This window comes from Capra hircus, chromosome 11, assembly GCF_001704415.2.
Source record: "Capra hircus breed San Clemente chromosome 11, ASM170441v1, whole genome shotgun sequence".
NCBI classification, from domain to species: Eukaryota; Metazoa; Chordata; class Mammalia; order Artiodactyla; family Bovidae; genus Capra; species Capra hircus.
The window spans coordinates 97,642,218-97,669,897 of NC_030818.1; the positions used below are offsets into that span (position 1 = coordinate 97,642,218).

At 44.3% G+C, this 27,680-nt stretch overlaps 1 protein-coding gene across 4 annotated transcripts in view; it reads left to right on the forward strand.

Annotated features, from left to right (window-relative positions):
• GARNL3 (GTPase activating Rap/RanGAP domain like 3) overlaps nt 1-27,680 on the forward strand; it is a 166,335-nt gene that overhangs the window by 118,214 nt on the left and 20,441 nt on the right. For all 4 annotated transcript variants that reach the window (XM_018055802.1, XM_018055804.1, XM_013967919.2 and 1 more), the window contains 11 exons: nt 4,500-4,608; nt 6,668-6,713; nt 7,709-7,815; nt 8,830-8,945; nt 11,120-11,224; nt 12,379-12,453; nt 14,967-15,078; nt 24,177-24,275; nt 24,631-24,747; nt 25,291-25,466; nt 26,976-27,134. In XM_018055802.1, coding sequence (XP_017911291.1) covers nt 4,500-4,608; nt 6,668-6,713; nt 7,709-7,815; nt 8,830-8,945; nt 11,120-11,224; nt 12,379-12,453; nt 14,967-15,078; nt 24,177-24,275; nt 24,631-24,747; nt 25,291-25,466; nt 26,976-27,134 — 1,221 coding nt within the window. The remainder of the gene's footprint in view (nt 1-4,499; nt 4,609-6,667; nt 6,714-7,708; nt 7,816-8,829; nt 8,946-11,119; nt 11,225-12,378; nt 12,454-14,966; nt 15,079-24,176; nt 24,276-24,630; nt 24,748-25,290; nt 25,467-26,975; nt 27,135-27,680) is intronic.

Sequence of the window (27,680 nt, forward strand, 5' to 3'; positions counted from 1 at the left end):
GAAAGGAGTGTTGGTATTTGTCTTTCTGGGGCTTATCTTCTCCCTAACATCTGTGATGTCCTCGCCCCTAACACCCAGTCTCCCAGTGCTCCAGAACCCGACTGTAGCTTTCAGGACCAGATAAAAGCACAGGCTTTGTGTCAGCCCTGGGCCCAGCCCAGCTCTGCCTCAAGGTGGTTCTGAGATCCTGGACTCATTGTGTGTGATGACAGCCCCAGGGCTCAGTTCTCAGCTCCTTTCTCTTCTCTTTCTATACTCACATACCCATTCATATCCCAGCCCATGCCACAGACACCCAAACTTACATCTCCAGCCAGCCTAGGGGGAACTCCAGACCAAATATGCAGCCTTCTTGACACCTCCCCTGGGCTCAGCGTCTCACACCCAGTCTGTCCAAAGCTGAATTCCCTACTCTCCTCCAGACCTCTTCCTCCCAGTCTTTCTTACCTCTGATGATGGCTCTTCTGCTGTTCCAGTGTCTGGGGCAAAATGACCTTAGAATCATTCTTGATTCCTGTCTTTCCTTCTCATCCCATATTCAGTTTGTCAGGAAATCCCGTGGGCTCGACCTTCAGGTGAGACCTGAGCTTTTGTCACCCTTCAGGTACCATGCTGAATAAATTCCTCTCCAGCCTCCCTGGTGCCCTGACAGTGTTTCTCAATCCACTGGCCAGAGTGATCCTTAAAAATGCATGTCCGCCTCTTCCCAAACCCCTAGTGCCTTCCTCTTCACTCAGAGTCAAAGCCAGATCCTTAGAGTGGCATGAAGGCCCCTAGTGACCTCCATACCTCTCTGGTCCCCTCACCCACTGCTCTTCTGGTTTCCTCCCTTCCAGTCACATCGTCTTCCTTTCCTGTCCCAAGTCACCAGATACTGCTCCACGTCATAGCTTTAAGTTGCCCTTCCTTCTGCCTAGAACTCTCTCCTACCTGGTATCCTCTGGCTGACTCACTCACCACTCTCAGATCCACCCAAGTGCCAGCTGTTAAAATGACCCCATGACTGAATTAAAGCCACAACCCACCCAACCCCAGCGCCCCCAGGCCCCTGCACGGCTCCTGTTCCTCCATGGCACACATTGTCACCTAACATTACACATATTATTTAGAACACTTGTTTACGTTTGCTATGTAATTTCTGTGCCTACTGCTAGAGTATATGTCCCATGAAGGCAGGAATTTTGTCTGTTTTGTTCCTGGTATAGAGTAGAAGCTAAATAATTACTTTTAAATATATATATATAAAAGCTTTTTTGAGACATATTTCATATTCCATTCACTTTACCCACTTAAGTATGTTCACATGGTTATTCAACTATTCAACCACAGTCAATTTTAGAATATTTCATTACCCCGAAGAGAAATCTCTCACGGCTTTGCCATCATTTCCCACTCCCCGCTGCCTAGCCTCTGGTAACTAGCAACCTGCTTTTTCTTTCAATTTGCCTATTCTGGACACTTTGTATAAATGGAATCAGGTCTGGTCTTTTGTAACTAGCTTCTTGCACTTGGCATGTTTTCAAGGTTTGTCCATGTTGTAGCCTGTAGCTGTATTTCATCCCTTTTTATTACAGAATAATTTCCTATTTTATAGATACATTTTGTTTATCCATTCATCAATTGATGGATCAGCACTTATTTTCATTTTAACATAAAATTTACAATTTTAACCACTTCTGAATTGATAGTTCAGTGGCATTAATTCCATTAAGTGCATTGTTGTGCAGTCATCACCACGGTCCACCGTCAGAACTTCATCATCTTCTCAAACCGAAAGCCTGTACCCATTAATCAGTAAATCCACATTCCTCCCTCCCCCAGCCCCTGGCAACCACCGCACTCCTCTCTGTCTTTATGAATTTGATCATTCTAGGAATCTCGTGTAAGTGGAATCATACATCTTTCCTTCTTGTCTGGCTTATTTCACTATCACAGTGTCCTCAGGGGTCGTCCATATTGTACCGTGTGTCAGAATTTCTTTCGTGTTTAAGGCTGAGTGGTATTCCACATTTTTATACCACATTTTCTTTATCCATTCATCATTGGTAGATGCTTGAGTCATTTCCACCTTTCGGCTATTATCAATACAGCTGCTAAGAGCATTGGTGTACGAATATTTGCTTGAGTTTCTGCTTTCAATTTTGGGAGAATATACCCAAAACTGGAATTGCTGGATCATGTGGTAGTTCTGTGTTTAATTTTTTGAATATTTTTCCCAGCAGTGGCTCTGTTTTACATTCCCACCACCCAGCAATGCATGAGCTCCAATTTCTCCACATTTGTAACAACACTTGTTATTTGAGTTGTTTTAAAATAGCTATTCTGATGGGTGTGAGGTGATATCTCATTGTGCTTTTTACTTGCATTTCTCTAATCATTAGTGATATTGAGCATCTTTTGTGTTTATTATCCATCTGTATATTTTCTTTGAAGCATTGTGTATTCAAGTCCTGTACTTATATTTTAATCACATTATTTGGGATTCTTGTTGTTGAGTTGTAGGAATTCTTTATATATGACTGAATATATGACTTGTAAATATTTCTCCCATTCTTTGGGCTGCCTTTTTACTTTGTTGATAATATCCTTTAATGTAAACAGAAGTTTTAAATTTTAACGTAGTCAAATTTATGTATTTTTTCTTTCATTGGCTATGCCTTTAGTGTCATATCTAAGAAGTAATTGCCAAAAATCTTCTTGAATTGAATTGAAGTAAAATTAGCAGAGCATCTCTAATCCTTAGTTTTTTCACTTGCAAAATGAGAATAATATCTAATATGAGTCAGGTAGAAATCCTGTTCTCAGGAGCTTACAGTGTAAAATAGGGGACACATGAGGGACCCATGGAGAAAAGTGAATCATTCTCCTTGGCCAGTTATGCAAAGGTCTTGGACAGGGCTTGGCAAACTATGGCCCATGGACCAGATCCAGTAGACTGCATGGTTTGTTAAATAAAATGTTATTGGAAAACAGTCTTGCCCATTGATTTATGAATTGTCTACAGCTGCTTTTGTGCCACAACAGCAAAGCTGCATGGTTGTAAAGAGTATGATCTGCAAACCCCAAAATACTTACTGTCTGGACCTTCATTGTTATCATTCAGTTGCTCAGTTCACTTCAGTTCAGTCGCTCAGTCGTGTCCAGCTCTTCCTGACCCCATGGACTGCAGCATGCCGGCTTCCCTGTCTATCGCCAACTCCTGGAGTTTACTCAGACTCATGTCCATCAAGTCAGTGATGCCATCCAACCATCTCTTCCTCTGTCACCCCTTATCCTCCTGTCCTCAATCTTTCCCAGCATCAGGGTCTTTTCCAATGAGTCGGCTCTTTGCATCAGGTGGCCAAAGTATTGGAACTTCAGCATCAGTCCTTCCAATGAATATTCAGGGTTGATTTCCCTTAGGATTGAGTGGTTGGATCTCCTTGCAGTACAAGGGACTGTCAAGAGTCTGGGCCTTCACAGGAAAGATTTACTGACATATATGCAATGGAATATTACTCAGCCATAATAAGGAATGCATTTGAGACAGTTCTAATGAGGTGGATGAACCTAGAACCTATTATACAGAGTGAAGTAAGTCAGAAAGAGAAAGATAAATACCGTAGTCTAACGCATGTATACAGAATCTAGAAAAATGGTACTGAAGAATTTATTTACAGGGCAGCAATGGAGAAACATACATAAAGAATAGACTTATGGGCATGGGGAGAGAGGAGGAGAGAGTAACATGTATGGAAAGAGTAACATGGAAACTTACATTACCATATGTAAAATAGATAGCCATGGGAATTTGCTGTATATCTCAGGAAACTCAAACAGGGGCTCTGTATCAACCTAGAGATGGGGAGGGAGATGGGAGAGAGGTTCAAAAGGGAGGGTATATATATATACCTATGGCTGCTTCATGTTGAGGTTTGACAGAAAATAGCAAAATTCTATAAAGCAATTATCCTTCAATTAAAAAATAAATTAATTTTTAAAAAAAGATTTATTGGCCCTAGGTCTAGAAGATCATTTTGGAAAGGTCAGCTGGGGTCAGATTAGATAGGGCCACTACTCTCATCAAGTATATGCTTCAGAACGAGTGAAGGCATTTGTTTATATTTTAAAATATGCATATTTGAGCCAGTCCCCAGGGAATTCTGAGGCAATGCCTCTGGTCCAGGGACCTTGAACTCCAGGCTAAGGAGATGAAGCAGGAGTGAAAGTGAACCTGATCAGAGCAGTAAAGTGGGAGAGAATAGAGGCAAGGAGACTGCTTGGAGGCTCCTGGGGGAGGACAGTGAAGATTAAATACAGGCCTGAGTTGGAAGAGGAGTGAAGGAGACTGCCAGATGAGCCAGGAGATGGGCTGGAGAAGTTGGGAGGCAAGGAGTCAAAGATACTGACGCTCAGGGCTCTGTGAGCATTGGAGTTTGTTTTGCTGCATTAGTGCATTAACCCTGGGAACGTGCCGTGTGTGAGCGGCCTTCTCAGTGATGCTGTTCATTTACATCCAGGTGGAAAGGAAGCGCCACATTGGAAACGACATCGTCACCATAGTGTTCCAGGAAGGGGAGGAACCTTCTCCTGCCTTCAAGCCTTCCATGATCCGCTCCCACTTTACACGTATCCTGGGCCTGTGTGAACCCTCCCAAGGGTTAGCCTCGCTGGACCTAACATGACCCTCAAGCCTGATGTTACGGTGGACTGGCACGTGCTGATTGTTTTGGTTGCTAGACCCTAAGAGCCACTCTCTCCGTCCACTGCAGTGATGAATGGACTTATTTATTCTCAGAGAATTCTTCACTTCAGAACTGTCTTCCCTTTCCTCAAGTGTCTATGAAATGAGGGGAACTTCCTACCCTCCGCTGATAATAAGGGAATTAGAAGAATTATAGGTAGTGAATCCTCTGAGAAATTTGCTTTAGGTATAAAAAACTTGCAAGCTGAGATAAAAAGCCAAAATAATGTGTCTTTGTTGATTCTAAGTCCTGGGAATGGCTGCTGCATTACCATCTCTTGACATCTGAGAAGTGCACTCAGACAGGCCTAGGGCATGAGCGTGGCCAGCCCAACACATCCCCAATCCTGGCCCCATTGTCCTGGGCCACTGGCCACAACAGTGAGGCCCAGCTGTCATGCCACCCATAATAAGTCAAAGGCAAGCAGCAGTACCTACAGGTTTCCCATAATAAGTAAAAGACAACTAACAGGCATTTTTCAGAATAAATTCTGGTCTAGTTATTCATGTTCCCTGGAGACCCCAGTAAGGATGCTGGGAGCTAGGACCACTGTGACTCACGGCACCTACAAGTAGATTGCTCTGTATCCTCTAGCTCGTTTGCTTATGTCCTAACATTACAGAATGTAAGTTTTTCTTTAAATTATTGATCTGGGGGCTTCCCAGGTGGCTCAGAGATAAAGAATCCACCTGCCAATACAGGAGCTGAAGGAGACACAGGTTTGATCCCTGGGTCAGGAAGATCCCTTGGAGGAGAAACTGGCAACCCACTCCAGTATTCTTGCCAAGATAATCCCATGGACAGAGGTACCTGGCAGGCTACAATCCATGAGATCGCAGAGTCAGACATGACAGAAGCAACTGAGCACATTTATTTATTTGGCTGCACTGGGTCTTAGTTGTGGAACTCGAGATCTTTGATCCTTGTTGTGGCATGCGGGACCTAGTTCCCTGACCAAGGATTGAACCCAAGTCTTAGCCACTGGACCACCAGGGAAGTCCCAGTATGTAAGTTTTTAAAAGCTGAAAATTGCCATGAGGACAGGGAATCAAGCAGGTATGCACATACACATTAATAATAAGTGATATCTTATCCTGGTCACTGGGATGGAGGACTAATATTTCTCCCTTCCTGCAGCGGTTCTTCTTATAGAACAGAAGGAAAATTCCAGGAGGGAGAGGGAGGTGACTCAGAGTAACAGAGAGATCATCATTATTTTTAGAATTTCCTTTCATTATAAGTTTAAGATTTGGCACTGGGCTCGTTTGTTTCTCCAAAGGGACAAATCTAAGAGTGGGAGCACTCTGAGGAATTGAAGAGGATGGTATTTCAACCCTAGCTAAGAGAAGCTAGGGCTGGGAGATGCTGGGGGAGGAGAGGGAATGGGAGAAGAAAAAAAAAAGCTGGTGGAGGTGGTACTATTTTAGACTCAACGTGCCCAACACGAGCAGAGTAGATTCTGCCTAGAGACTGCCGCCAGCTACACTGGTTTGTTTGGGTTTGTTTTGTCTACTAAAAGCCAGAAGGAGAGAGAGGGAAAGTATACAGTGGACACATTTAAACTGCTTTTCCTTTCAAAATGTATGAGATGACATATCTGGTTAATTTCATTGGGGATCTTGTATATATTTCCAGGCAAGGGAACTGATCTTTTTGTTCTGGTTTTGCTTTGTTGTAGTGGTTTCATAGCGTTATTTATATTGCTTTTCTGACAGATTTGGAGGTGAAGCCCTTTCCCAAAAGGACGAGCACGCAGAGGTCAGACCTGTCTCCCCTGGCTGTCTCTTTTATAGAAGACAAGGTTCCATCTCAACCTAAGGGTGACAGGTGTCCTGACCCCAGGAGAGCAGGTCCAAGATGATCCTGTACCCAGGGTTTACCAAACACAAGCTTTTGACTGTGCGCATCAGGTCCTTAATTTATTTCCTTAACCATCACCACAGATATTTTTGCCTTAGTGAGGTATGATCAGCAAAAGGACAATTACAGGTTGGTAACAACTTTATCTTGATGGCTTGTTCTAATCCTCATGTTTACATGTTAATTTGGCATTCATTTTATGAGACTCTTGATTCATTACCTATTTCTTGATTGACTTGAAAGACTGTGTCTTCAGGAAAAGCTTGTCTCGTATAGCGTTTTGTTTTGATTTGGGTTTTTTTATTTGGCTGTGCTGGCTGTTAGTTGCAGCACTCAGGATCTTTAGTTGCAGCATGTGGGATCTAGCACCCTGACCAGGGATCGAACCTGGGCCCCCTGCACTGGGAGCGTTAAGTCTTAGCTGCTGGATCACCAGGGAAGTCCCCTGTTTCATATAGTGTTGCTCTGTGCAGTAGACCCGAGGGTCAGGGATAGTTTGGAATGTGGTTGTGCTCCACAGAGGGCACAAATGTGATATGTTTGATCTTGCCCAGAGCACCCTCCTTCCTAGGCTGCATCCTTGCCTGTTTATCCTTTTGTTCTCAAAAATTAATCTGTTAAAAGCTATCATGATGTTGTGAAAAGAGGATGAACTGTGAGGCAAATAGACCTGGGTTGGAATCCCAGCTCTTGTCGCTCACTAAATTTGAAACTTTAGGGGATAAGTGTTTATCTTCTTCAAGCCTCAGGCTTGTCTGTGGAAGGAAGGTAACGGCTCTACTTTGTCAGGCTGCTGAGAATCAGCTGATATTATGTCTTAAAATGCCAAGTATGCTCCCTGTTGTGCAGTGGGTGCAAGTGGTGGTCTTTGCTGTCATTACTGCAGTGGGTGACCTTGCCCGCCGCTTGGTGGGTTAGACCATGAAGGATCCAGGAAGACCTGATCTTTGCCCTAAAGCAGATAGGATTGCTGCATGGCGGCTGAGGTTCTGGAAGGACAGAGAATGCTTTCCTCCTGTGGAAGTATTCCTAAGACATCACATAGGCAACTGGAGAAATTTAAGATCTAGCTGTTGATGATCTTTTGAGAAAAACCAACTAACTCTACAATGTTCTCTACACAGGCTGAAAATATTTTCAGAGGAAAGCGTACCACTCTTTGGCCCACCCTTGCCATCCCCACCAGTGTTTACAGACCACCAGGAATTCAGGGACTTTTTGCTAGTGAAATGTAAGTTTCTATTTTGAAATGTTTTTGTACCTCGTTCTACATCAAAATACATTTCTTCTAATTCTTGCAAGACACCATAAAGAAGATATCATTGTTTAAGCACTGATTGCATTCCATGTTCTGTTAATTTTTCAGGAGAAACGTATTTAGTTTTCTGATGGTGTTTTGGAGGTCTCTCCTGGGTTCTCATCAATACCTAGCATCCTAGCCAACAAATAACTAATATTTATTCAGTTCAATAGGCCTAGCTCTGTGCTCTTTTATGTGTTGTACCACGTTCTTACAACCCCATAAGGAAATGTGGTTATATTCACTTTACATAATAGAAAATTGAGGCCCAAGGATCTAAATAATTTGCTTAAGATTGCCCAGATAGCAGCACAGCTTGGATTCAAACCCATAACTGCCTCAGCCACAAGCTCCTAACTACTGCACACTTTCTATTCTGTGCTCTAATGTGTTACTGGACAGTCCACTTCATTGACTCTCAGTGTCTGTAGTCCACTAAACCACCAGCTTTTTCTTCCAGAAGAAACTTTCACTGGGCTAAGAATTCCAATACTCTGCTTGGGCAATGGTGGTGTTATTTTTTCTAACAAAATCCAGCAAATATATATTTAATCCCATTGAATGGCATCCTATGGTTTGGCCTATGTGTTGGATGGATGGGTAGATGGGTGGGTAGCTGGATTAATGGATGGATGTATTAGTGGATGGGTGAGTAGGTGGGTGGAATGGTGGATGAGGGCAGGTTTGGGTGCGTGTTAGGTCTTCAAATAGTTAGTTATACCCTCTGCTCAGGAATCTTGTAATCCAACAGGAAAGGCAAGATAGATATACCTATGAAGTATAGCTTTGTACAGATAAATTTAGCAAGTTTTTAAGGATTCTTCCATGAAAGGGTAATAACAGCATTAGGAAATGGGTGGGATTTACTGTGAGAAGTTTCCTTGAGAAGGACATTCTTCAATAACCTAACATTTGTAATTCCCTTTGAAACTTTATTTATGTTAGTAATTAACGGTGAAAAAGCCACTTTGGAAACCCCAACATTTGCCCAGAAACGTCGACGAACTCTGGATATGTTGATTCGATCTTTATACCAGGATTTGATGCCAGATGTGCACAAGGTAACCCTGGGTCCACTGTCTTCTTTCTTTCCCATGGGGTCTGAATTGAGAACGCAAGTCCTTGTGATGAGTCCTGGTTAGAAGAGTGTAAAGTCTCCTGATCCTTGCTGTCAACACTGGACCGTGGCCACCAGGGGCTGGGGTTCTCTCATGGATACCACGGGAAGAGGGAATGTTTAATGTCCATATACAAGACTGCGATTTTCATAAACAAGCTTGTGGAAGTCGCCGTGCAGGCTGGGGCATGAGTGGCAGTCAACAGTCCTTGGAGCAGTGGAGTGCTTTGGGGTGGCTGACACCAGGGGTACTGCTCAGCGTTACCTGTACCGTGGAACTGATGGACAGGCCCAGTAGGGATTTGGGAGAGAGACTACGCTCTCTTAAGTTTTTCTGGAGATTTATTGGTGAGTACCATATTTAGGCACTGAAATATTCCTGTGCATTTACTGAAAATCCACTTTGCGCCAGACACTTCCTAGGCTGAAGGTGTAACCACACTGATGAGACCTAGCACCTCCATTGAGGAGCCCAGCACCTCCCTTGAGGAGCCCAGCACCTTGAGGGCCCCACATTCTTTGGAGGTCTCCATATTCTACAAGATCGCCGTGTGTCAGGGTGGCTAACAAGTGTTAATGCAGAATGAAATCATCGTTGTTTAGAAGCATTTCTCACATCTAACAAAGAACACAAAACAAGTGGGAACACTCCCCTAGAATCAGTGCGGCCACAAACTCTAGCAACAGAAGTTGCTGCTGAATGCGAACATAACTGCAGTGTCTGCTCTCAAGTGCCCCCCACCCCCACCCTGGGGAGACGAAGAACATCAGAACAAACTGGTGCCTGTGTGACCCTTTCCCTTCAGCACAGTGACCACCGCCATCTTATAGGTGCCCTTGATTTCCAGCTGGTCTCCACACCCAGCTACTTGCAGGGCTTGGGCCAGACCAACCCCAGGGCCCTAAATAGCCAGCCATAATTGGCAATCTGCCCATTTCCTTATTTCCTTAAAGTCAAGGAAGAATGAAGAGAGAGTTATTGTTGTTCAGTCACTAAGTTGAGTCAGCTCCCACTCTCTGCAACCCTATAGACTGCAGCATGCCAGGCTCTCCTGTCCTTCATTATCTCCCGGAGTTTGCTCAAACTCATGTCCATTGAGTCGGTGATGCCATTCAACCATCTCATCCTCTGTCGCCCCCTTCTCCTCCTGCCCTCAGCCTTTCCCAGCATCAGGGTCTTTTTCAATAAGTTGGTTTTTCAAATCAGGTGGCCAAAGTATTGGAGTTTCAGCATCAGTCCTTCCAATGAAGAAAGGGTACCAAGAGGAGTATGTGATGTCTTTGCAGTTCTCAGCTGAAGCATCACTGCCTTATCAGGCCTTCCCCAGCCCCCAGCTGAAGCCTAGTGCCCCCGTTTAATGCCTCCAGATGCTTTATGTATCTCCCCTTCATGGAAATTATCCATGTGCCAGTCATGTAGTCAGTTACTTAATCTATCTTTCCTGTAGACTCTGCTCCATGAGGACTGAGATTGTGTCCACCACACTGCCCAGATCCAGCAGAACATAGGTGCTCAGCCACTACGTGCTAACTGCAAGCATGTACCCAGTTCTTTGACTGCTGTCTGGAGGAAAACTGACATTTACTGAGTGTGTGCTCAAGCACCTCCCATGCATTTCCTCCCTTAGTCCTTGTAACACACCTCAGAGACAGGTATTAGCCGCACAAAGACACTGAGACTCAGAAATTAACATCCTTGCCCAGAATTACCCAGAAGGCCGCAGAGTTGACAAGTCCGGGGGCCCTGTTTACACGGAATTGAGTGTGTCATGTTCCGGGGGTGCCCTCTCTGAGAACGGCATCCTTGGAGCTGTGCAGCATAGTGGCTGACCACTCTGGGAGGCGGTTAGTAAGTGGAGCTGCTGGTTTGCTTGCTTTCTGAGCCCCTGCTCTCAGCTCTTCCAGGGGCTGGCTCTGCCCCTGTTGTCTTCTTAATCCCTCACAGCTCACACAGACCTGGGAAGACACTTGAGCAGTGCTCCACCGATGCTTATTGAGTGAATGAATAGAGGCGGCAGAAGTAGGACTATTTGGACAAATAGGTTTGTGGAGTAAGAGAAAGCAAAAATGAGATTTGATAACCGTCTTTGGAATTCATAACTTGTCTTTCTTTTTCAGAACATGCTTAACAGACGATCTTTCAGTGACGTCTTACCGGAATCGCCCAAGTCAGCAAGGAAGAAAGAGGAGGCCCGCCAGGCAGAGTTCGTTAGAATAGGACAGGTGGGTTTTCTTCTGACACCTGTTGTGCAAGACACAGAGTTGTGAGTCCATCCAAATCAGCTGGCCCTTCTGCCAAGAACATTATGTTTGCCCACTCCTGGAGGAGTTCTGTCACTTCTCTTAGGATCATTGTGGAACCGTAAGGAAGATTTTTTTTTAAATTTTATTGAAGTATAATTGATTTTCAATGTGTTAATTTCTGCTGTACAGCAAAGCGATTCAGTTATACATATTTATATTCTTGTTCATATTCTTTTCCATTCTGGTTCATCACAGGCTATTGAATATAGTTCCCTGTGCTGTGCAGTAGGACCTTGTTGTTTATATGAGGAGGGGTGATGCTGGCTGGGAGCAAGAGGCCACAGGGCTCAGTCCCTGCTCCCTCTTGTCAAGGGAGCACATACCATTTGCTTGACTCCTGGGGATCTTCTAAAGAGTAGAGAGCCAATTTAGGGAAAGCACCTTGAACTGCCCCCTGGCAGGAGTCAGCACGGAGGGAGCTGTCCTCACAGGAGACCCCGATTTCCCCTCAACCGCTTGAAAGCAGTCATCACAGGGAGGTGGCTCCCGGGCATCACCCTATTCCAGGTTTTGGAGGAAGCCATACCCTCTCTGCCTGGCTCCTCCGTGACATTAGTGTTTCTTGGTTCTGGAGGTGACACAGCCTTCTGCATTGGTCCCATGTCACAAGAGGGAGGAGAAGAGCTGTCTGCTGCAGACAAGATTCTGACCTGAAAGTGGAAGCTAATCAGCAAAGCAGTCACGAAAGCTTAGCAGCAAAGATAACCTTTTCCTAAAGCAGGAGCCCTGTCACCAGGGCCTCCAACTTCGGTCCATGTTCAAAGATAGCACCCCAACTCTACTTTCAGAAATCTGATTTATCAAATTTGAGGAAGGACCTGGGGATTTTTTTCAGCACTGGTGGTTTGGAAATCCCTGTACTGATATATTGATTAGTTGAAATGACAGAATGCATTTGACGTCATTAGATCCAGCTGACTCCTTTCCTTATCTTCAGTGATAGGGCAGCGTGGGAACCTGAAACAAGCCTGAAATTACTCCTGTTTCATTTTTAAAAGTTTTTTTCAAGTCATAACTGTTGATTCTTATGCTTTTACTGCCTGATAAACTGAAAAAGATCTCTGTTTTGTAAGGCACTAAAGCTGAAATCCATCGTGAGAGGGGACGCTCCATCAAGCTTGGTGGCATCGGGGATCTGTAAAAAAGAGGTGAGTTGTTGATGCTTTCATGTTCAACTGTGAATGTCCTGTGTCTTTAGGGAAGTTATTGAGATTCTTAGAAAGAGCTTTGTGGGGCAAGAGGAAGAAGAGCTTGTCTGTGGCAGAGTCTGTAGACGAAGCCCCAGGTAAGGTTGGGCAGCATTTAGTAAGAGCCTCCTGGCTTCCATGGTGTGCCTGCACCTTTGCTTAAAGAGGCAGAGCTGCTGGACCGGGCCTGGACAGGCAGACTGAGCTCAGCAGTGCGCTTCAAGCCTTGTGTGTATACAGACGGCTGGGACATCCTGACCAAATGCAGGTTCTCATCAATAGCTCTGTAGCCGGGCCATGATCCTATATTTCCAACAAGCTCTCACGTGGTGCCTGTGCTGCTGATCATGGACACACTCAACAGCAAGGCTCTAGGGCAGTATTTCTGAAGCTTCAGTGTGGGTTGGAATCACCCCCTAGAACCTCTGAATCTGTAGGTCTGAGTGGGCCTGAGAATTTGCATTTCTCCCAAGTTGATGCTGATGCTGTTGGTCAGAGGACCACAGCTGAGCAATCACTGCCTCCTCTACAACTCATTCATGGCCTGAGTATCTACTCACTTCTACTTCCCATGGAAAAAGAACTAGGTGGTCATCAAGCGTAGAAGAGAAAACATAAAAACAAATCACAGTATGAGCTTATTGTTTGCATTATTTTGTATTGTAAAGTCATACCCTACATACTTCATTATATCTATGTTCAGAATATGTAAAAGATAATTAAATGGAACAACCCCACAGACAGTGTATCACTGGAGAAGTGGCCATTGTAAAAGCAAAAGAATTATGAATATATCTACTTTTGCCCTAAAGGTATAGATGATCTATATCTGAACTGTAGAACCTACACTGTTCAAAGTCTGGTTTCAAGAAAATGATGCGCTCAAAATACAACCGGTGCTGAAAACCCACAGCCAATTTAAGACAAGACCGATGGCAAAGTATCTTTTCCAAAGGTTACCAAAATTCCCAATATCTGCTTATTCATTTGAATAGTAGAATTTGTAGTGTTGTCAAGGACTTCATAGACAGCACATTCCAATAAGATTTAGTAACTTTATTAACAGAGAAGGCAATGGCAACCCACTCCAGTACTCTTGCCTGGAAGATCCCATGGATGGAGGAGCCTGGTGGGCTGCAGTCCATGGGGTCACTAGGAGTCAGACACAACTGAGCAACTTCACTTTCACTTTTCGCTTTCATGCATTGGAGAAGAAAATGGCAACCCACTCCAGTATTCTTGCCTGGAAAATCCTAGGGACGGGGGAGACTGGTGGGCTGCCGTCTATGGGGTCGCACAGAGTTGGACACGACTGAAGCGACTCAGCAGCAGCAGCAACTTTCTTAAAAAGTTCTTAGGGAAATGCCATTCCAAGTAATGACCTGCACTTGGGCAGCCCTCTTTCAGTTTATAAAATATCTTCACGTCCTTTGTGTGATCCTTTCACAACAGCCTGAGCCTTATCTCAGCAATGAGGTCACTCATTTTGAGGCTGGTGGGTTTCATAAAGGTATAGAATGATTTTCCAAGACAGGAATAATTCACACAGCGTTTACCCTCATCCCAAACAGCACCCTGGCAGGTGACCTCAGAGCCATCACTCCTACTTTGAGTGTGCCAGCATGTGCTCACTTAGAACTTACAAACACACCTATGTACACACCTTACATGTGCACACAGGCTCTTGTACAGCATCAGGTAAAAGTGAAGATGTAGGACTTCGACTCATCCCTGAGAATCTCTACAGACGTCCTTGTTCTTTGAGGCCAAGCCACGTGCTTTGGAGGGAGTTAATGGTTCCAGGCATCAGCCACAGCTCCAAGGGAGCAGTAAGGCAGTGCCGACTATTTATTCTTGCTCGATCAACATGGAATGAAACCAAGGCTCTATGACGTGAACGTATCAAGTGGGGGAACACGAGTAGGTTTCATCGGAGCCCTCGACATATTCCTATGAACAGACATTATTTTTTTCTTGAAGATTTCATAGCCGTAAGTGGGTCAATAAGCCTTTTCATGTTAAGATGATAGCAACCTCTTGCATTGTGTATGGTTTAATAGTTTTGCCGAATCAGCAGCACAGGAATCTGACTTTTTTTTTAGAGAGTTGGGTGGGACTTCCTTTTATAAAGAACTATTGTGAAATCTCCAAAAAAGAATAGGCACCAGTTGGTCCAACTTCTAAGTGTTAAAAAGAAACGTTTGCTTAGAAAACATATTGATGCTTCCCTAGCCCTTGAGGGCATCATTATAATACAAGTGCCAGAAACACGTGACTCAGCCTTCTCCTGATGCATACATTTCTGGAAGGAGACATTTTTTTCTTAAGAAAGGTGACTGAGTGAGAGCCCATCTAACTCCCAGGGTCTGGGGCATCTGTGCTGCCGTTTCGGGTGGTATGTGTGCATTTCCCCCTGATGGGCCGGTGTGCTCTCTCTGTGCTCTTAACCTTCCTGTGCTTGTGTTGCCCCGCAGCCTTGGGAGCCACAGTGTTTCTGCAGTAACTTCCCTCATGAGGCCGTGTGTGCGGATCCCTGGGGCCAGGCCTTGCTGGTTTCCACTGATGCCGGCGTCTTGCTAGTGGATGGTTAGTGAGTAGCTGCTCCTTTAGCTGTCTCTCTGTATGACTTGTCATACTTCTAAGATGGGTGACCACTGGTCAGCTCCCTTTGGATACATGTGTCCTCAGCGGTGAGGTTAGCGGAGTTTCATCCCCTTACAAAATACCCTGTTGTTTTCAACACGCAAGCCAGAGGGGGAGGCACCCATGACAATTTCATCCCTTCCCCAAATCTCTGATTAATCTGTGGATATCAAATAATGCAAGAGACACGAGTTCGATCCCTGGGTCAGGAAGATCCTCTGAAGAAGGAAATGAGAATCCACTCCAGTATTATTGCCTGAGAAATCTCATGGACAGGAGGAGCCTGGCAGGCTACAGTCCATGGGATTGCAAGTTTCGCATATGACTGAGCACTGAGCACATCAAATGACCCGCAAGGAGAATCTCCTTTGCAGGAATACTTGTCATGATTCCAGTGTTTGACTTTAAATCTACAAGGGCACATGGTTCTTTAGAACCTCTGTCTCAGGGATATACTCTCTCTCAAAACGCATTTTTTTTTAAGGTTTCTAATTCAGAACATACTCAGTATCTAAAACAAACAATAAGGATCTTAGATAACCTGTTTGATGGATAGAGAAAGAAAAAGATTTTGACAGAAAGACAGATCTCAACTCAATATTAAATCAAACTTCTCACAGTCAGGTGGGTCAGCTGCCCCAGGAAGGCAAACAACTCCCTGTCGCCAGTAGGACATGACCTTGGCTAGCATGCCCTAGAGGGAATTCAACTTTGGGTGGGGATTTCATTTAGATTCAAGGACTGTGCACCAGGTCTCTTGGATTCTTCCAGACTCCTAATGAGTGATAAAGGATCTAAAGGATCAGTTTAGTTCAGTTCAGTCGCTCAGTCGTGTCCGACTCTTTGCGACCCCATGAATCGCTGCATGTCAGGCCTCCCTGTCCATCACCAACTCCCGGAGTTCACCCAAACTCGTGTCCATCGAGTCAGTGATGCCATCCAGCCATCTCATCCTTTGTCGTCCCCTTCTCCTCCTGCCCCCAATCGCTCCCAGCATCAGAGTCTTTTCCAATGAGTCAACTCTTTGCATGAGGTAGCCAAAGTATTGGAGTTTCAGCTTCAACATCAGTCCTGCTGATGAATACCCAGGACGGGTCTCCTTTAGGATGGACTGGTTGGATCTCCTTGCAGTCCATGGGACTTCTCAAGAGTCTTCTCCAACACCACAGTTCAAAAGCATCAATTCTTCGGCGCTAGCTTTCTTCACAATCCAACTCTCACGTCCATACATGACCACTGGAAAAACCATAGCCTTAACTAGACAGACCTTTGTTGGCAAAGTAATGTCTCTGCTTTTGAATATGCTGTCTAGGTTGGTTATAACTTTCCTTCCAAGGAGTAAGCATCTTTTAGTTTCATAGCTGCAGTCACCATCTGCAGTGATTTTGGAGCCCCCAAAAATAAAGTCTGACACTGTTTACAATGTTTCCCCATCTATTTGCCATGAAGTGATGGGACCAGATGCCATGATCTTAGTTTTCTGAATGTTCAGCTTTAAGCCAACTGTTTCATTCTCCTCTTTCACTTTGATCAAGAGGCTTTTTAGTTCCTCTTCACTTTCTGCCATTAGGGTGGTGTCATCTGCATATCTGAGGTTATTGATATTTCTCCAGGCAATCTTGATTCCAGCTTGTGCTTCTTCCAGCCTAGCATTTCTCATGAAGTACTCTGCATATAAGTTAAATAAGCAGGGTGACAATATACAGCCTTGACGCACTCCTTTTCCTATTTGGAACCAGTCTGTTGTTCCATGTCCAGTTCTAACTGTTGCTTCCTGACCTGCATATAGGTTTCTCAAGAGGCAAATCAGGTGGTCTGGTATTCCCATCTCTTGAAGAATTTTCCACAGTTTATTGTGATCCACACAGTCAAAGGCTTTGGCATGATCAATAAAGCAGAAATAGATGTTTTTCTAGAACTCTCTTGGTTTTTCCATAATCCAGCTGATGTTGGCAATTTGATCTCTGGTTCCTCTGCCTTTTCTAAAACCAGCTTGAACATCTGGAAATTCACGGTTCACGTATTGCTGAAGCCTGGCTTGGAGAATTCTGAGCATTACTTTACTAGCATGTGAGATGAGTGCAAAATCATTGTGTGGTAGTTTGAGCATTCTTTGGCATTGCCTTTCTTTGGAATTGGAATGAAAACTGACCTTTTCCAGTCCTGTGGCCACTGCTGAGTTTTCCAAGTTTGCTGGCATATTGAGTGTAGCACTTTCACAGCATCATCTTTTCGGATTTGAAATAGCTCAACTGGAATTCCATCACCTCCACTAGCTTTGTTCATAGTGATGTTTTCTAAGGCCCACTTGACTTCACAGTCCAGGATGTCTGGCTCTAGGTGAGTGATCACACCATCATGATTATCTGGGTCATGAAGATCTTTTTCGTATGGTTCTCCTGTGTATTCTTGCCACCTCTTCTTAATATCTTCTGCTTCTATTAGGTCCAGACCATTTCTGTCCTTTATCGAGCCCATCTTTGCATGAAATGTTCCCTTGGTATCTCTCATTTTCTTGAAGAGATCTCTAGTCTTTCCCATTCTGTTGTTTTCCTCTATTTCTTTGCATTGATCGCTGAAGAAGGCTTTCTTATCTCTTCTTGCTATTCTTTGGAACTCTGCATTCAGATGCTTATATCTTTCCTTTTCTCCTTTGCTTTTCGCCTCTCTTCTTTTCACAGCTATTTGTAAGGCCTCGTCAGACAGCCATTTTGCTTTTTTGCATTTCTTTTCCATGGGGATGGTCTTGATCCCTGTCTCCTGTACAATGTCATGAACCTCCGTCCATAGTTCATCAGGCACTCTATCAGATCTAGTCTCTTAAATCTATTTCTCATTTCCACTATATAATCATAAGGGATTTGACTTAGGTCATACCTGAATGGTCTAGTGGTTTTCCCTACTTTCTTCAATTTAAGTCTGAATTTGGCAATAAGGAGTTCATGATCTTAGCCACAGTCAGCTCCCGGTCTTGTTTTTGTTGACTATATAGAGCTTCTCCATCTTTGGTTGCAAGGAATATAATCAGTCTGATTTCAGTGTTGGCCATCTGTTGATGTCCATGTGTAGAGTCTTCTCTTGTGTTGTTGAAAGAGGGTGTTTTCTATGACCAGTGCATTCTCTTGGCAAAACTCTATTAGCCTTTGCCCTGCTTCATTCCGTATTCCAAGGCCAAATTTGCCTGTTACCCCAGGTGTTTCTTGACTTCCTACTTTTGCATTCCAGACCCCTATAATGAAAAGGACATCTTTTTTGGGTGTTAGTTCTAAAAGGTCTCGTAGGTTTTCATAGAACCGTTCAACCTCAGCTTCTTCAGTGTTACTGGTTGGGGCATAGGCTTGGATTACTGTGGTATTGAATGGTTTGTCTTGGAAATGAACAGAGATCATTCTGTCATTTTTGAGATTGCATCCAAGTACTGCATTTCGGACTCTTTTGTTGACCATGACGGCTACTCCATTTCTTCTAAGGGATTCCTGCCCACAGTAGTAGATATAATGGTCATCTGAGTTAAATTCACCCATTCCAGTCCATTTTAGTTTGTTGATTCCTAGAATGTCAACGTTCACTCTTACCATCTCCTGTTTGACCACTTCCAATTTGCCTTGATTCTTGGACCTGACATTCCAGGTTTCTATGCAATATTGCTATTTACAGCATCAGACCTTGCTTCTATCACCAGTCACATCCACAACTGGGTATTGTTTTTGCTTTGGCTCCATCCCTTCATTCTTTCTGGAGTTATTTCTCCAGTGATCTCCAGTAGCATACTGGACACCTACCGACCTGGGGAGTTCCTCTTTCAGTATCCTGTCAGTCATTTTGCCTTTTCATACTGTTCATGGGGACTCAAGGCAAGAATACTGAAGTGGTTTGCCATTCCCTTCTCCAGTGGACTACAGTCTGTCAGACCTCTCCACCATCACCCGCCCGTCTTGGGTGACCCCACACAGCATGGCTTAGTTTCATTGAGTTAGACAAGCCTGTGGTCCATGTGATCAGATTGACTAGTTTTCTGTAATTATGGTTTCAGTGTGTCTGCCCTCTGATGCCCTCTCACAACACCTGCCGTCTTACTTGGGTTTCTCTTACCTTGGATGTGAGGTATCACTTCACGGCCGCCCCAGCAAAGTGCACCCTCTGCTTCTTACCTTGGACGAGGGGTATCTTCTCACTGCCACCTCTCCTGACCTTGAACGTGGAGTAGCTCCTCTTGGCCCTCCTGTGCCTCCGCAGCCGCTGCTCCTTGGACATCTAAAGGATAGTAGCAAATTACCAAACAAAAGAATTTATTTAAAAACAAAACAAAAACAGACATTGGAGGCTTAGTCTAATCTCTTAGTTTTGCAGATAAAGAAAAAGAGGCCTAAAGAAATTAGGACTTCCCTGGTTGCTCTGTCTATAATGCGGAAGACCCAGGTTCAATCCCTGGGTTGGAAAGATCCTTTGGAGAAGGAAATGGCAACCCACTCCAGTACTCTTGCCTGGAAAATCCCATGGACAGAGGAGTGTGGTAGGCTACAGTCCATAGGGGCATAAGGAGTCAGACACGACTGAGAGACTTCACTTTCACTTTTCTTTCAAAGAAATTATGTGACTTGCCCAAGACCACACAGCTAATTAGTGGCATTTCTGGGACCAGAACCCAGAGGTGATTCCTCGTCCGGTGCTCTCTCCACTTAGCCAACTACATTTTATTAAAGTTAAGTTAAACTCTACCAATGTTACCATCTTTAGCTTGATGCAGATTTCCAAAACCATAGTCCTGGACAAATAATTATGAAAATGTTTACGATGAAAAGAATGTCAAATTCTACCTGTTTGCCTTTTTAGGAAAGAGAACGTAATTTCATGATTATTTGTAAGACCAGTCTAAAAACAGAAAAAAATTCTATTTGAGTTGCTTCTTTGTAAATATAAAATCCAAACCAAGTCCATTTATGAAATTTTCATCTTTATGGATACAAAATCTAATGGAAGTGTCAGATATAAGGATTATTGTGATTGCCAGGAAATCCTTTCCTTTCAAACTTGAGGGACATTGTCTATGCAGGTGGTAGCCGTATATATCCACCACCAGCTCTCATGTATTACTCAGATTACTTTCATGTCCTGATTATGCAGTATTTGCTTATGCTGAGAAGAGCATAACCCTTAAGGCTTTCTTTGTATTCTTTGTTGTGCTTTTAAGCCATAATTATCTTGTTATTTCTTTGTTTACTTCTGTCTTGTCTACACTTAATTCTATTACAAATTGTTTCCATTAGTGAATCTCCCCATTTTGTTTCAGGGCAAGTTCCACTCTATCTGATTAGCCTCTGCTTAATTTCATTAGACTCATCCCCTTGAGAACCTGCTCCTTTCAAGGTCACTATTAAAAATTCTTTGCCTTCTAAGTGTAGCAAAACCTGCTCTGAAGGGAGACCAAATACTGAATAAATATGCTATCACCATTTGTTTTGTTTTGGTAATAGAAAAGCCAGATCATCTAAAAGATGGTTTCTTCATAAAGAGATTACAAGAAGGAATCCATAGTTTTGAAACAGTCATTGAACCCACATCAGTTTCTCATATCCTTGCCTCCTCTTCCTTCCTGTGCCATATATAAACCTATCTAGCCACAGGAGTACGTGAACGCTGTATATTGTCACCTTGCTTATTTAACTTACATGCAGAGTACATCATGAGAAATGCTGGTCTGGATGAAGCACAGCTGGAATAAAGATTGCTGAGAGAAATATCAATAACTTTAGATACACAGATGACACCACCCTTATGGCAGAAAGCGAAGAGGAGCTAAAGAGCCTCTTGATAATGGTGAAAGAGGAGAGTGAAAAAGCTGCCTTAAAACTCAACATTCAAAAAACTAAGATCCTGACATCCAGTCCCATCACTTCATGGCAAATAGATGGGGAAACAATGGAAACAGTGAGAGACTTTATTTTCCTGGGCTCCAAAAATCATTGCAGATAGTGACTGCAGCCATGAAATTAAAAGATGCTTGCTCCTTAGAAGAAGAGCTATGACCAACCTAGACAGCATATCAAAACGCAGAGACTTTACTTTGCTAACAAATGTCTGTATAGTCAAAGCTATGGTGTTTCTGGAGAAGGCAGTGCTCTTGCCTGGAAAATCCCATGGATGGAGGAGCCTGGAAGGCTGCAGTCCATGGGGTCGCTGAGGGTCGGACACGACTGAGCGACTTCACTTTCACTTTTCACTTTAATGCATTGGAGAAGGGAATGGCAACCCACTCCAGTGTTCTTGCCTGGAGAATCCCAGGGACTGGGGAGCCTGGTGGGCTGCCGTCTATGGGGTTGCACAGAGTTGGACACGACTGAAGTGACTTAGCACCAGCATCATGGTGTTTCCAGTAGTCAGGTAAGAATGTGAGAGTTGGACTATAAAGAAAGCTGAGCACCAAAGAATTGATGCTTTTGAACTGTGGTGTTGGAGAAGACTCTTGAGAGTCCCTTGGACTGCAAGGAGATCCAACCAGTCCATCCTAAAGGAAATCAGTCTTGAATATTCATTGGAAGGACTGATGCTGAAGCTGAAACTTCAATACTTTGGCCACCTGATGCGAAGAACTGACTCCTTAGAAAAGATCCTGAGGCCGGGAAAGATTGAAGGCGGGAGGAGAAGGGGATGACAGAGGGAGAGATGGTTGGATGGCATTGCTGATGCAATGGACATGAGGTTGAGCAAGCTCTTGGAGATGGTGAAGGACAGGAAAGCCTGGTGTGCTACAGTCCATGGGGTTGCAAAGAGTCAGATGTGACTAAGCTACTGAGAAACAACAAAGCCACCTGAACATCAGGATTGTTCCCTTGCTCACCGCATCAGTCCATGGGTATGCAGTGCTGTTTTTAGGTTACAACACCGGCTAAGAGCTCAGACTTTGTCCTTGCATGGACTTCAGTTCCACAAGTTCAGGACACGTGCTTCGACAATTTCCCAGCACCTCTGAGCCTCAGATTTCTCATTTGTTAAATGGGAATATTAGAAATTCCTACCTAATAGGGTCATTGTGGGACATTTACATTAAATAACACCTACAGCATTAAGGCCTGATATGTAGGAAGCCCAGGGCATAAATGCCTGGCCTTAATGAAACAATCATAGTTATTTAGTCAAATGCAGGGATGGGCACTGAAATGAATGATCATCTCATGGTTTGAAAAAAGGAGTCTTGCCCCGACAGAACCACAAAGAGCCTCAGAATGAATCCGCTTGGGAAAGCCTGAGGTATTGGAGGAAGGAGAGTGTTTGATGGGCTACCCCCATCATGAAGGACAACTAGAGACAAGCCATCTGTTTCATAAGAGTTTAGCAGGCTCTGTGCTCTGACAAATCCAGTGTTCTCACTGGGCTGCAGGAGCAGGAGACGCCTCCCCAGGGTTGGGGTGAGGGGTAGGTGTTGTTACTAATCCTAATGACGAAAGTTCTGCCCCCTCCTGGGCACCATCCAGGGAGGGATAAACTCCCAAACAGACAGGTTTCTGGAAGAGTCAAGATCCTTAGGGCCTCCTGCACCTAAATTATAATTAAGGAAACACCCAAACCCACAGCAGAACACTTGAAGACCTAAGTGTCTTCAAAGAATCGGGTAAAGAATCACCTAAACACTTATGCCTAAAATGTCTATACGTCCTGGGACATCTTTGCCTTGCCCTGATTCTGTGTCAAGTTCAGAACAGACCCTTTGCTTAAAGTAAAAGTGAAAGTGTTAATCCCTCACTCATGTCTGGCTCTTTGTGCCCCTATGGACTGTAGCCCACCAGGCTTCTCTGTCCATCGGATTCTCCAGGCAAGAATATTGGAGTGGATTGCCATTCCCTTCTTCAGGGGATCTTCCTGACCCAGGGATTGAACCCAGGTCTCCCACATTGCAGGCTGATTCTTTACCACCTGAGCCACCAGGGAAGCTCTTTGCTTATGGAACTGCCTAAATTCGTTAAGTCCTCTTTGCCCAAGGGACTCCCAAGAGCAAAGTTCAGTTCAGTCATTCAGCCAGGTCCGACTCTTTGCAGCCCCATGGACTACAGCACACCAGACTTCCCTGTCCATTGCCAGCTTCTGGAACTTGCTCATACTCATGTCCATCGAGTCGGTGATGCCACCCAAAGCAGCAAAGTAATTGCTAGCAATTAAAGATCCCAGTAAGTAAGCTTAAAAACAAACCCAGGACTTCCCTGGTGGTCCAGTGGTTAGAAACCCGCTTTCCAATGCAGAGGACATGGGTTTGAGGGAACTAAGATCCCATATGCTGTGGGGCAACTAAGCCTGTGTGCCACAACTAAGACCCAATGCAGCCAAATAAATATTTTTAAAAAATCCTACACGTACTTGCTGTGTCTTTAAATCATCCATTTCCCTGAGATCTTCCCAGATGTTTCCACTGAAATTAGTTTTTTCGTGTTATTTTGGAAATGTAATTGATATTTCTCTTATTTTTGTCTAAAACTATTTCATATTCCTATATGGAGAAATACTGAAAAATGATAGGTAAACTACTATTGATTCAGACATAGGCCATGTTGGAATAGGGTGTTTGTTAAATACAAAAGGAAATTCTAATTTTACTTTCTTGAGAAGTATGCAAAATAACCTAAGATGTGACGTGGTTTCAAATATGACACACAAAAAAATCAGAAAATATTTAAGAGAAATGACTAAGTGTATTAGCACTTTTTAAAACTTAGTATTTGGTTGTTTGGAATAATCCCAGCCAAAATTGGGACTGAGAGATGGTGCCTTTTCTTGGATGAACATTGAGGAGAAGACTCTAGCTTCGGGGCCCTGCTGTTGTGCTCCCTGTATGGAGGTGTGAATGCCTTTGGGAAAGAAATGCCAGTTCTCCTTGAGTTGAGAGGGAACTAGTGCTTGAACTTTCTGTGTTGCCCTTCGGGAGGATCTAGAAGCTGACCTCCTTCCTCACGTAGGGAGAAACGGGGTCCAAAACTACCCACAGGCACATTTCATAGGTTCTAGAGAGTATGGGCTGGGTGCGGCATTGGGTAACCAGGCTTCTTTTCCAGACGACCTCCCATCAGTGCCCGTGTTTGACAAGACTCTGCCCGTGAAGCAGATGCATGTGCTGGAGGCACTGGACCTTCTGATCCTCAGAGCAGACAAAGGTGCTACTCCTCCCCGAGGGATGTTCTCTGGGAGGAAAGGGAGCGTATAGCCTACGGCCAACACAAGGGTCTCGGGGTTGTGGCTGAATCACTGCGGCCAGCTTTTTCTTTTGGTGCCCAGGGCTCAGGTCCTTGGTAGCCCATTTGTTCTCTGAGGCAGGGATGGTGAGGGAGAGAAGGGGTGGGCGTCCTTGATCACATTGTTAGGTGAAGGCAATACAGGGCTTCTCCCCAGTTCTGGAACATCTCAAATCCTGATTTCTTGAGTAGTAGTTTTCTACACAGTCCGCCCCTTCAGTTCTTCCAGGTCATCTTACTTTTCCAACCATCTCCTCCATCTGCTTCATCCCACCAGGGAAAGATGCCCGCCTCTTTGTCTTCAGACTGAGCGCTGTGCAGAGGGGCATCGAGGGCAAGCAGGCCGTGAAGGGCAAGTGTGACTGTAGAGAAAACAAGCTCGAGAAAACAAAAGGTGACTCAATTCTTCATATTTTGCTGGTTTCATCCAATTAATCATTTTCTCAGACTGCCCAGATTTTACTGAAAAAAATTTTTTTTGAGTAGGAATTTTATTTGTTTTTTCACTTGGAAACATCACAAAAGTAGTGTCACTTAAGAGAAGCTTAAGTTATAGAGAAACATGTTGAGGGCTAGAGGAAGTTTTAGGTCTTATTTGACAAGTTTGGGAGGTGAGTTAACCTCTGTGAGCAAACTTATGAAAAGAAACTTTTAGAATTTTGTTCCTGGAACTCTGCTCACCTTTCAGTTTAATTCATGTCATGTAATGGATGTAAATCTAAGTCCACAAACTCTAGAATAGAGGGAATGACTTCTTAATTTTTCTGTAACTCAACCTAATTTTTACTTTAAGTCCCCACTTTGCCTCATGGCAAAAACGTCCTTAGTCATTTCACTGTCTTATGTTTAATTTCCAGGATTCTTAAATATCACCAGATTGTCAAAGCTGAGGGCTCCTGCCTCTTGTGTGTTCAGCATCATTTCTTTCTCTTCCTAGGCTGCCACCTGTATGCCATCAACACTCACCATAGCAGAGAGCTGAGGATTGTTGTTGCCATTCGGAATAAACTGCTTCTGATCACAAGGAAACACAACAAGCCAAGTGGCGTGACTGGCATGTCACTGTTATCTCCCCTGTCAGAGTCACCTGTTGAAGAATTCCAGTACATCAGGGTAGGTTTTTTTCCTTCAAATTGTTTCACTCCTGGCCAAGGTGTCCCAAGGCAGACTCCCTCCTTTCATCCAGGGTCTGTCATCCACTGGGGTTGCCCTGTGGTTCAGTAACTAACTGAGGAAGCCCTCACCTGTGGCCCTGGTTTCCCTGGAAGACTAAGGCGAACAGAGTTTTTCCGACTCCATCCAGCTCATTCACATAGTAAACACCTAAAGATGCTGCTCTAGGGGGGATCATTTTGAAATATATAGAAACGTGGAATCATGCTGGGCACCAGAAACTAACACAGCCATAAAGTCAATTATACTTCAAAAACAAACTCATGGAAAAAGAGACCAGATTCATGGTTACCAGAGGCAGGGGTTGGGGGGAGGGTGAAATGGAAGAAGGTGATCAGAAGGTAAAAATTTCCCATCATAAGATAAATAAGTACCAGGGATATAATATACAACATGATAAATATAATCAACACTGATGAATGTTATATATGAAAGTTAAGAGAGTAAATTCTAAGAGTGCTCATCACAAGGGGAAAAAAATGTCTTTTTCTTTTATCTTGTATCCGCATGAGATGATGAATATTCACTAAATTTATTGTGGTGATCATTTCATGATGTATGTATTAGGTTGGCCAAAATGTTCATTATTATTATTAAATCTCAAGACAAGGACCGGACATTCTGAGGGCTAACACAGACTACGCTGTTGAATCCCTTTTGTCAAATTGTCTCCTGGCCTCTCCCCTTTGCAGTGAACAGAGGTCTGAGCCTTGAGGACAGATTGCAGAAAGGAGCAGTCTAATCTATCCCTGCCCCAGTCTGGCACAGGACTCTGCAGAAGCAGCGGGCCTGAGGGGTGGCGGCATGGGGAAATGAGGGTGTTGTAGCCACGCGTTCCAGGAAACAAACTCACTCAGAAGGACGATGCAGATAGTGGAGTGCAGTTTATTATACCGGTGGGCCCAAGGCGGAGTCTCCTCTTAGCCAAGGACCCCGACCAGCATTTATGAAAATCTTTTATACCCCATGTGTACATGTCTGAACCGACCACTCCAAATTCCTTGAGAGTTACATAAACCAAGGAAAATACAATCCCAATAACCCCATCATTCACATGCTATATGCTTATGTGCTCAAACAGTCAAACAATTAGCCAATAATCAATAAACCCAAGGTTACACTCCAATAGATACAGAAAAATTTATGGCCTGTCTGGAGGAAGGGGTGATTAGTGTATGTTTTCTCTTAGGTGATAAGTAACCTAGATACAATCTTCAAGGTTCCCCTGTCTGGAGGGGGTCTTATCTTTCTGTTGTTTTCATAGGCACTAAACACAGAGTTCAGAGTCCATTGGAAAGGTGGCTGAGCATGATCAACATGAACAGGCCTAAGATGGAGTCCAGGCCCTATGAATTCCTTCTTCAAGGGGGCCTTTCCTGGATGGGGGCAGGCAGTGGGGTGGCTGCTCTGTCCTCACCCCTTTCTCCTCCATCCTTGTCCACCACACAGGAGATCTGTCTGTCCGACTCTCCCGCGGTGATGACCTTGGTAGATGGGCCAACGGAGGAGAGCGACAACCTCATCTGTGTGGCTTACCGGCACCAGTTCGATGTGGTGAACGAGAGCACGGGGGAGGCCTTCAGGCTGCACCACGTGGAGGCCAGCAGGGTGAGTCTACAGACGTGGGGGTGAGCAGGAACCAAAAGGACTGGAGCTGCACCTTCTAACTTTGTGAGACCATGATAAGGGTTTCTTTAAAACTGTGTGCTCTTTATCATATCTGTAACCTGTGATACATATTTAGGCTGTACCATGTAAAGCTGCCATCTTTGTAGGTCAAATGGGTTCAATATCATATAACTGCCTACTGCCCTCTTTAGCTTTTCCACACCTCCTCCTACCATTCCATCCTTCCCAACAGAAGAGGAATGAAGTGTCAAAACTCACTGTAAATAACTGAGTAATGAGAACATTTGTTTGGTAATTCGTGCTAGAAGGGCCTCTGGAGAGTCGGGTTACCCTCAGAGGCACTGCAGACCCACAGCACAGGGCTGGAAGGTGGGGGAGAGCATAGCCCGAGTCTCCATTCCCTTAGAGGTGTATTAGGAAAGGAAGATGGGATGAAACACCATTGGGAGAGAGAGGAAAAGCAGATCAGCACTGGGGGGTCTACACCTCCTGGCCTGAGCTGCACAGAGGGCAGCCATGTGCTGG